Source organism: Camelus bactrianus, chromosome 19, assembly GCF_048773025.1.
Source record: "Camelus bactrianus isolate YW-2024 breed Bactrian camel chromosome 19, ASM4877302v1, whole genome shotgun sequence".
Taxonomy (NCBI): domain Eukaryota; kingdom Metazoa; phylum Chordata; class Mammalia; order Artiodactyla; family Camelidae; genus Camelus; species Camelus bactrianus.
Window position 1 is genome coordinate 21,367,709 of NC_133557.1, and position 11,010 is coordinate 21,378,718.

Consider the following 11,010-nt stretch of genomic DNA (forward strand, 5'->3'; position numbering starts at 1 on the left):
GAGAGAAAGCATGTGTGCTAGCTAGATCTGCTGTCTCTTCTTCTAAGGATGCTAAGCTGTCAGATCAGGGCCTCACCCTTATGACCTCACTTACCCTCAGTTCCTTCCTTAGAGGCCCCCTCTCCAAACACAGCCACACTGAGGGTTAGAGCTTCAGCATATGGACTTGGGGAAGACACAAACACTCAGTCCATAACACGCATTTTACCAGTGAAGGAGCTGAGGCAGAGAAGTTAGGCAAACAGCCCGAAGTCACACCATCAGCAGCGACAGTCTGCAGACCCAGGTGGCCTGTCTCCAGAGCCTTCGTGCTCATCCGCCGTGCGGGGCTGCCTCACCCAGGAGAACGACTGCCATCCGGCTGAGAAGGAAGATCCCAGCAGCAAATGTAGACGGTGCTGCAGGCGGTGGGTTCAAAGGGAAAAGGAGAGCAGGGAGGGTTGGAGTAGCCAGGAAGCCTGGGGGAGAACGAGCAAGTTCTGACAGCAAGAGGAGGAGGAATTCCCTGCCTAACGAAGAAGACAGAGGTGAAAGAGACTTAGTGTAGCATCTTCACGCTGTATATGCAAAACAAAAGTCACACACAAGTAACAGCAACGAACCACACTGAACCACTGCAGCCCCCTCCCTCCGCACCCTGGAGGGGAGCAAAGCAATAGACAAAGGATCTGAGTGCATTTCTAGAAAGAAGGACAGGGACCGCAGTTGGAGCTGGGGGGAGCGGGGGTTGGGGGGGACAGATGGGAATAATAAACTCAATCGCAGTGACAGCTGACATGTCCTGAATGCTCACTGTGTGCCCAGGCAGTGCCTGAGGGCTCGTTTAACCTTTACAGCAGCCACAGAAGGCAAATACTGCTTCGTATACCCATTTTAGAGATGGGGAAACTGAGGCACCAAGAGGTTAACTTGCCCAACACTGACACATACTGAGTTCTTACCCTGTGCCAGGCATCATACATGCATTTTCTCCCTGAAATCTCACAACTACCCTGCAAGGGAGTTTGTTTTGTTTTGTTTCAAGTCTCTGGTTTACCAGTGAAGAGACTGAGGCCCAGGGAGGTCATTTTCTGAAGGTCACAGAGCTATTAAGACTAGTGTAGAGATCTGATCCCAGGATAAGCAGACTTCTAGGCTGGGACATTCCTCTTTCACAGAAGATCCAGTTTGGAGATGAACGGTGAATCAGAGAAGGAATACAGATCTGCAGAGGGCGTGGAAGAAGAGACTCCTTCGTAAGAAACCAGATCAACGTAAAGGTTTTGGCAGAAGATACCCCTGGCCTGATTCAGGCATGGCCAGGCAGGCGGGCGGGCTGAAGTGGGAGTGTTCCAAGATGCTGCCAGAGCTTTGGGAGGGCTCTTGCTGGAGGGACTCAGAAGTGGCTGGAATCTGGGCAGGTCGTGGCTGCTTGCCTGACATGTGGGCCTGATTGCGAAACGTCTGATTTACGGTGCTGCAGGAGCTATCAGGGAGAATAATATTTCACCATGTCAGCACTGAGCTGCTCTCCAAGACGTCCTGCCCAACTGGCCATTAATGCAGTACGGGCCACAGCTTCTTTAGCGCTCTTCAGATAAGTTAAACATTTAGACAATGCGAGAAAGATGGCCCAGGTTCCCTTCCCAGGGAGCAGGCCCCTCTCTGGCTAGGCTAGAGGCAGCATTAAGCAATCTCACTTTTAAAATATACTGGCCTCGAAGGAAAAGGAGTGGGCAGGGAGTCCATCTGGGCTCTGGAGAGAGTCATTTTTCTAAAGCAAATTTGTCAACAATTTTCTTCTCTGCATTCGTGTCTCCAGTCAGCCAAGGACAAAAAGTAATGGGATCAGACCACTGTAGGGCAGATTGGGAAAACCCCAGCTGTCACCAGCTTAATCAGAATGGATTCTGATAGGTATTTGTCACCAGGCTTACTGTTCAGAAATGAGCAAGGATGAGAATACTAAGTATCAAAACCTGCGGGATGCAGGCAAAGGCTGATCCAGACAGACAGGCAGGCATAGCCTTAAATTACATTTTTAGAAAGACAGGAAAATTATTAAGAACTGGTAATTGAAAAAACCAGTACATAAGCCCTTGGCAAGCATGAACAGGAGAAAAAGAGATCAGTAAACAGCATCCAGAATGAAAGGGTGGACATGACTGGAGATTCAGAGGAGATTCTTTTTTAGTTATGAGAATAACGTGTGCACTACTATACCAACAAACTTGAAAACCTAGAAGAAATTGATACACTTCAGGAAGATACAAATTACCAGAATTAACCCAAGGGGAAATATAAAATTAAATAGCCAATGACCATGAGGAACTGAAATGGTAGTTAAAGATGTACTCCCTTCAAAAAGGCACCAGGTCCAGCTAGTCTTAAACAAGAGTTTCACAAAACATCCAAGGAGAGGATAAATCCCATCCTGCACAAACTGCAGAGCAAAGAAAAAGGGGGGATGTTCTCCCTTGGTGTTTTAGGAGACTGACATCACCCTGAAACTAAATCTGACTTGGAGCCTGTGACAAAAGGATAAATTGCTGTCATCACTGATTAAAAGGTGGGACACTCCCGCCAGAGGCCCTGTGACTGTGGAAGTTCCACTTGGCCCTGTCTGAGCTTCGTTTTCCACACTGGTGAAAGGAAGCATCGGGACTGCCGTTGGTATCATTTATTAGGCCAGCCACATGCCTCATAACACACCTGCAAGTGGATGCATTCACCATATTTCACAGTTTTTTAAAAATCCTGGAGACCTTGGTCTGTTGCTTAAGAAGCCCCAGAAGCTCTGAGACTCCTGTAGCAAGTAGCACACCCAGCACCCCGATTTTGGTTTCTAAACACCATTTTCCAGTAAAATGAACCAGGGCTCCTTGGAGAAGTAACTGATTCGAGGGCTGGGACTGGAAAGACACATGATAAACATCAGGGTACCAAAAAGTAAAGAAGTGCTTAAAAAACCTCATGAGGATGGGCTATGTCAAAGGGACACAGGAAATTATTAGAAGAGTTCCCAATGGCCAGAACTGGAATAGTTTGAGTATTAAAACAAATAACATCGCATCTAACCCAAAGTATAAAATAAGTACTCATGAGTCCCTACTGACACAGATAAATGACTGAATAAATAAGGAAGTGGGGGAGAAAAGACAAGTCTACCGCACAGAGAAATTCCAAATAATTTATGTAGATTCTAGACCCTGAACTGTGAGCTTTGCGGAGTGACTTCCTTCCAAAAAGTATAACATGGAAAGGTTGGGGGGAGTGTAAATTTACAGTGGAGAAACCTAGGAACACCACCTGAGCCAGGTGCTCAAGGTCAACATCAACAGTAGTTAAGTCATGTTGATAGTGTGCACCCTTGATGTGATGTGGTGAGGATGGTACTTGGACTTCTGTGATCTTCCTCACCAGAACCCATAACTCCAGTCTAACCACGAGAAAAACATCAGACAAATTCCAGTTGAGAGACACTCTGCAGTATACCTGACCAGTACTCTTTTAAACTGTCACCAAAACGAAGACACATCTGAGAAACTAATCACAACCCAGAGGAACCTGTCCCTTTAAGACAAGACAACGAAATGTAATGTGGTACCTCAGATGGGATCCTGGAACAGAAGAAGGACAGTAGAGGGAAAACTAAGGAAATCAGAATAAAAAATTGATATTAGTTAATAATATAGTGATATTTGTTTATTGGTTGTGACAAATATATCATATGAATATATTAACGAGGGAAACTGTGGGGTATATGAGAACACTCTGTACTATATTCACAGTTTTCCTGTAGATCTAAAACTACTCTAAAAGTTTATTTAAAAAAAAAAAAAAACTAAAGACTCACAGGTGTCTAGGAACTTGCCCAAGGTCACACACCTAGAAAACATCAGGGCTGACACTGGAGCCCAGGAATGGTCCTTTGAAGGCCACCTACAATGTCTAGGATGGGTGAAACGGAATGTCTCTACCCCAGTTGTCTTCTGCCCCCCGTTCCTGAGATGCATTACTGCGTAGCATCCTGACATGTCCCTGGAGTCTGGACTGAGAAATGCAATGTTCTGCTTTGCCTCTAAATTGCTTCATCAGCAGAGCTGACCATCCATGAGCCTCTTTTGATGGTGAACTCAATTCACCTTAACCATTAGTATACCAAGCACAGAGTCTGGGCCTATAGAATTCAAAATAGTAATACAATAATCAAGGCAAACGTATACATGGCATTTTCTCTGGCCAAGTGACTGTTTAAAGTGCTTCACCTGTATTGATTTATTCAGTCCTTATAAAACCTTATGTGGTTAAGTACCATTCTGTAGCTCAGTGACAGACAAGGAAGTTGAGAGTCAGACTGAAAGCCTTGTCCAAGTTCATTCAGTTAGTAAGTAGCAGAGTCAGAGACTGACCCAGATCCCAGAGTCTGTGCTCTTAACTGCTATATTCTCTGACCTTGCAATAACGAGTAAAAATAAAAAAGGAGGGGGCACTACCTTTAGGGTTTCCCAATTTAGTGGCTGAAAGAAGAAATTAGGCATTTTATATCAGGCCCAGGTTAATCCTAGAGGCCCCACAAAGTGGGGAGACAGACAGAAGTCATTTGTCCTGACGTGGGGTGGAATTGGGGCAGTTTTTACAAAGGCAGTGACATCAACGAACCTTTGGAGGTTTTTGACAGATGGAAAGAGAAGGGAAAAGCATTCAAGGCAGAAGGAACAGTAAATGCAAAAGCCCTGGGGCAAGAGTGTGAGGGTTGTTAAAGGAACAGCAGAGGCTGCTGTGTCTGCAGTGCAGTGGGACAGGGGTGGGAGGTGGGGGGACAGGGGGTTATGAGTGAGTGGGTATGCAGACAAGCAGGGCCCAAGTCACAGTGAGGACTTGCTTTTACTAGGAGGGAGGTGGGAGCCATCGTGGGTTCTGAGCAGGGGAGGGACCAGGTCTGACTTCGGGTTTGCTAGGATCCCTCTGGCTGCTGGATAGAGACTGGGATGAGAGGACGGGTGCAGACTAAGGTTCAAGCAGGCAGAGTGAGGAGGTGACTGTAATAGTCTGAGTTGGGGGTCAGCAAACTTCTGCAAAGAGCCAGAGAATATTTGAAGCTCTGCAAGTCATACTGTCTCAGTCACAACTATCCAGTTCTCCTGATGTAGGACAAAAGCAGCCATAGAGAGTGTATAAATAAATGAACACGGCTGTCTTCCAATAAAGCTTTATTGACACAGGCAGGCCAGATTTGGCCCTCGGGTCTTAGTTTGGCGCCCCCTGGTGTAGGTGGGTGGTAGTGATGGCTTGGACCACAGTGGAGGATGCAGAAGAGCCTCTTTTTTTCCAGTGATGTGATAAGTACCTTGAGGACTAGAGCCAGTTTTCGTCTTGAAACCTCCCCTCTTGACCTGCGCATCGTGTGCTGTGGTTCTGGGACCGTTGGAGGTGTTTTCATAGTCTTGAGATGGATGGATCTTTGAGAGGCAGATGGCCTGCTGGGCTCCTGCTCGCCCTCATTGTGCAGTCCTCGGCATGGTTTAAGTTTCCTGGGCCAGGTGGCTTCAACAATGGAAACTTATGTCCTGTAGTTCTTGAGACCAGAAGTTCAAGATCAAGGTGTCAGCAGGATTGGTTCCTTCTGAGGGCTGTGAGGGAGAATCTGGTCCTCGCCTCTCTCTCCGAGCTTCTGGGGACCTCAGATGTTCCCTGGCTTACAGATGCATTGCCCCACCGCTGTCCTCATGGTCACATGACGTTCTCCCTGTGTGCGTTTCGGTCTCTGTGTCCCAATTTCCCCTTTTTATAAAAAAGGACACCAGTCACATTGGATGAAGGCCCACCCTCATGAGCTCATCTTAACTTGATCATCTGTAAAGATCCAATTTTCCAAATACAGTCACATTCACAGGTACTGGGTTTAGGACCACAGCATCTTCTGAGGAGACACAATTCAACCCCTAACAGACCCGTTCCCGCATTTCTCCCACCTCATTTCCTCCTCCATAAGGTGGACGATGATAGGCATCATCCCCATTATTGTATGTGAAGTGCAGGGCAGCCCCCAGCAGCCAGGAGCGCGTGAGTGCTGGCTTCCGTCCTCCAGCGTTAGATCCTGTCTCTGGCTCTCCTCCCCAGTGAGATATTTGCTTTTTCAAAAGCAGTATATGTTCGTATTATCCTTGTTTTTAAAAAAGAAAGAAAGCACTTCAGTACATTTGAAGTCTCCACTGTCCACTAACCCAACGCTAGTGCCTTCCCAGATGGAACTGCTGTTTCCAGTCTGATGTGTGAGCTTTCAGATCTATTTCCATTTTTGTACACGGATATGTGTATATATAATACCTTGTTTTGTTTTAATTGGTTTTTATAAGTATATACATCGTGTGATACTGGATGTATCATTCTTCAGTGGTCTGCTTTTCTTCCCCTCCCCTGCACTGCAGGATGTCTTGGAAACAGTTCCGTGTGTAACAGTCCACCTCATTCTGAGTTGCTGGGTGGGAGTCCCCTGAATGGATGTACCACAGTTCACTCCACCACAGTCCAACCGGGGGAACTTCAAGTGTCTTCCAGTTTCTCACTGGGATGATGGACATCCCTGCAGACTATTTGTGGGTGTTTCTCTGGGTCAGAAAGTCAGTTCCTCAGCCCCCCTGCACTTCACCGGAACAACTCCTCTGTCTTTGCCAGGTGGTCCCACTCAGACCCCCCAGCCCCACCCCGCCACCAGCCCCAATAGTCATACTTTGACTCCAGAGAGGGCAGAAGCACCTGGGCTGTGGAAAGCTGGCATCCTTTGTCTGAGAGGCCTGCCCTCCAGGCAGCAGAGTGAGGGGCAGAGGATCCCCGTCCTCCTGTCCTCTGCGTTGTCCCACTCCCCTCAGTTGCTGGCTCAGGGGTAACCTGATCCAGGTCAGCTGGTGGAGTATGAGGTAGCGTCTAGCTGAGCGTCATGGTATTTTATTAAGTCCGAAATGTGATCGCTACTGTTGTCACACTTTAGCGCCCCCAACAATCCCCTTGCAAATGAGGAAACCAGAGCCTCCCCACATACCTTTCCCCTGACATCAGGGAAAGCACGGGGAACCCTGTCCAGGGGCCTGAGCCCGGGTGACCCCCCAAGCAGCTTTCAAGCTTGAGGGAAGGACTAGGGGCCACTGGGAGGTGTTTTTCCAATTTCAGGCAAAGCAATGGACTTGGGGGAAATCTGCTATTAATTTTTTTCTCAATGCCTGGGTCTCTGAAGTCAGCTTTGGCTTTTAAATACAGTTTTCATTAATGTATTAGGATGGCTGGTCCTAGCATCCTTCCATCTGTATAAGATTGCTCTGGATCAGAGGTCTCAAACTAGGATGCCCACAGGGGCCAAGTAACCAGATAAGGGAAAGTGAAGAAAACCCAGTAGGGACTGTGGAGGAGTGGAGATGGATGTTGAGACTAAGGACTGTAGGAATAGAAGAACACAAGCCCTACCTTGCCAGAGCATGGAAATTCCCAAGTAGCTGAAAATCTGGAGAGACAAAGGGAGGGAGGGAAGGAGGGAGGGGAGGAGGTGGGGGGTAGAGAGAGAGATGACTATCGTTCTAAAAATTGTTTTCAGCCCAGTGTGAGCTAAATAAGCTGTGTCTCCAGGCCAGCTTGCAAACTCTTCCCTAATTGAACCTTTCAACGTAGAGGAGAAATTGTCAGTCACGTTTTTTTATCCCTCCAGAGCAGTGCTGTCCAACAGAATTTTCTACGTTGATGGAAACATACCATGCAATATGGTAGCCATTGGCTACATTTGACTATTGAGCACTTGAAATAGGCCTAAGGAACTGAATTTTTTATTCTACTTCATTTTAATTGAATATAACTCTAAATAACCACATGTGGCTAATCGCTACTGTATTAGCATGACTATAGAGTCTTTAATTGGGGGTGTACCATCATGCTCAAGTCTTTAGGAAAGGACACCCGCTCTGGGGGAGGGGGATAACTTATACCCCAAGAGATTAGAGTCCTGGATATACAGAAAGAAAGGCAACACAGAATAATGAACAGAAAAGGTTTAGATAGAAGCCAGATGTCTGCTGGCTCAACAGTGATCACTCAGTGCCCCCGGCCCCCTGCCCCATCCGAAGAGTTTCTCAGTTGGGGTTAACCATGGAGCATCCGCCATGTTCTTTGCTGTCTGCTCCGACTCCATTTGCCCGTGGCTGACCACTAGGAAGCCGCTTGGTGGACCTCCCTGCTGTCACTGCCACCCAGGCCTCTCCAAGCATACCGCTGCCCAGGCCCTGGCCCACAGACATGCAGGGTCCCATCCTGCTTTGTCCCCGTCACAGAGCTGTGGGCAAAGTGTGCCAGGGACTCTGGAAACAAACCTCTTTCCAGTCCAAAGGGTTCAGCAAACCCCTTTCCAATCCACAGCCCATTCAAGGGGCCTGAGAGGGATCAGCAGCCACACTACCCCTTCTTCCAGGTTCCGACCTCGGGCTCCACAAAGCAGCCCTGGCCGCCCCCCACTTCCAGTGCCACTGTCCCCACCCCCACCCCACATCTCCATAACAATTATGTTACTTCTCTATATCCTTAAATAGTTAACAAGGGAAAGTGTCCCATTATCCCCTCAGCAAAGCTCCTGTTCTCGAAGATAAATTCAAGCCTCCTCCTTGTGTACAAAAGAGATCTGCTCAAAATGTTGCCAGCACCATTTCTTCCCCCAGCTTCTATCCTACCATCAAGGGAGATGTGACAACCAGCTTTTTCTCAGAAGGCAAGCTCAGAGTTCCAAGTGCACCTCCTCTCCCAGCAGTCTTTGCAAGGTGGTATCTGCTTCCTAAATCTGTCTTGCAACCAAAATGTGGACGTTTACAAATCTTAACACAATAGTGAAAACTCTCATTTCTGTAGCCCCTGCTGTATTCCAGGCACTTCTCCTCACATGAACCTTGTAAACTAGGTTTCATTATTACCTCCATTGGCCAATCCGACCTCTGAGGTTCAGGGTGGTCATGTCACTTGCCCAAGGTCACACAGCTGGGAAGTGGCTGGATCTAGGATCCGAAACCAGGCGACCAGTCACCCATACCACGGGGGCAGGCCCGGCACGCTCACAGCTTTGCCTTATGGAGCAATCATCCGAGCGAATGGACTTCACGGTGGAGGCGGAGTTCAGAGGACTGGTGTGAATTGCGTGTAGCTTCCGTGGGGGCCGTTGCATCCCTCTGGACCCCTGGTTGCTCAGTGACACAGACCCACCCCTGCTAGCTTGAACTGAAAAGTCAGTGTGCTCATTTCCCACAGCTGCTGTCACAAATTACCACACACTTGGTGGCTTCAAACAACACAGTTCTGGAGGTCAGAAGTCCAAATTCAGTTTCACTGGGCTGAAGAAGTCAGCAGAGCTGGTTTCTTCTGGAGGCCTTGAGGGGAGACACTGGTGGTGTCCTTGCCTTTTTCGGCTTCAAGCGGCCATCTGTATTTCTTGGCTTGTGGCCTCTTCCAAGCACATCACTCCAGTTCCCTTCTCTCTGGTCACATACCCCTCTGCTGCTTACTTACCAGGACCCTTGTAATTGCATTTAGGCCCCATCTCAGGATCTTTAACTTAATCACATTTGCAGAGTCCCTTTTGCCAGACAGGGTTCCTGGGATTAGGACGTGGACATCTTGGAGGGGCCATCAGTCAGCCTACCACACTCAGGGTGGCCCTATCCCAGTTGTGGCTGGAGCCAGAGGACCAAGTAATGTGATCCGGGTCCCATCCCTCTCTCCAGCTCTCAAACTGTTTTCCTCTCACAGCTCCAGGCTTAATCCGACCGTCCAGCCGCCGTGGTGAAAGGAGAGCTCCTCTTTCCCGCAAGGCCCACAGCTGGTCCTCGTTGGTCCAGCTGAGACCACACACTCATCTCTGAAGTGATCACTGTGGCCAGAGGGACTCTGGGTTTCTCTGATTGGTTGAACCTGGGTCATGTGCCCACCTGTGTCATCCACTCCCCTCCCCTCAGTCTTAACTCCCCTGTGTTAAGGTATTTCCCCAAAGAGAACTGAGGTGTATGGGTGGCATAAAGCAGCATGTTATTGGAGTCCACTGAATGGCAACCCCTTGGAATGGTGCCTGGCACGTTATAGGAAGTGTTTGATAAATGATGGTCACAGATCATGGGACACAGAGTGGGACTTGGGCAGGGGGCACCTCCAGAAGCTAATGCTTGAAGATTACAAGGTTCACTAAGCAGATGAAGGCGGGAGAGCTTTCCAGGCAGAGGAAACACCTTGAACAAGGCAAAGGCTTCTACCGTATGGCCATGGCGACCACATGCCCTAGTGCACCTGGGGAAGGAGGAAGCCTGGTCCTGTCCTGTGCGTGCCCTCCCACTGTAACATGGACAGCAGCCCCCTTCGCACGGCAAAACTAGCTTGGTTTGTGTGATAAATTATAGAGTCACCACCATCCCTTCTAGGCAACCTGCTCATTTACGTGGAAACCGAAGGCAAAAGGGGGTGAGACTTAGCCCAAGGTCACCTAACCTTTAGTGGCAAAGTTCAGACCAGAATTCAGGGCTCCTGACTCAGTCCAGTGCTCTTTCCACCCCTCAGCTTATGAAACCAACTCTTAAAGGCTGCATCATCTTAGCCGGTTACGTTTCTCCCTTTTCCTCTTGCCAAATTTTGTAGGACTGTGACCAGATCCACGTGGACGATGTCTCATCCGATGACAATGGGCAAGATTTAAGGTAGGAATCTGGGGAGTCAAAAATGCCCCCCCCCTTTGGATTGGTTATCAAGCCAACCTTTCACGAGGAAGCAGAGAGGAGGGGCGGGCTGGCTATGGGGGAAGATGTGTTTGCCTCCAGCCAGAACTGGGACGTGTGTTTCTCTGAGCTGAAAAATCACAACCCCGCCCCCGCCCCCACCGCCTCCTCTGCATCACCTCAAATCACTGAGGCTGAACTGCCCACAAACTCTGGAACCCTGCTGTTTCTCTCTGTGGTTTTTCGTTTCCTGCTTACTAAACTCCTGCATGCGTATTGTAAAACTTGTCGTACACCTCTTCTG

General features: G+C 48.5%; 1 protein-coding gene across 5 annotated transcripts in view; it reads left to right on the top strand.

Moving 5' to 3' along the window:
* Positions 1 to 11,010, top strand: part of EYA2 (EYA transcriptional coactivator and phosphatase 2) — a 220,112-nt gene that overhangs the window by 186,965 nt on the left and 22,137 nt on the right. For all 5 annotated transcript variants that reach the window (XM_074347387.1, XM_010958638.3, XM_074347386.1 and 2 more), the window contains one exon: positions 10,630 to 10,688. In XM_074347387.1, coding sequence (XP_074203488.1) covers positions 10,630 to 10,688 — 59 coding nt within the window. The remainder of the gene's footprint in view (positions 1 to 10,629; positions 10,689 to 11,010) is intronic.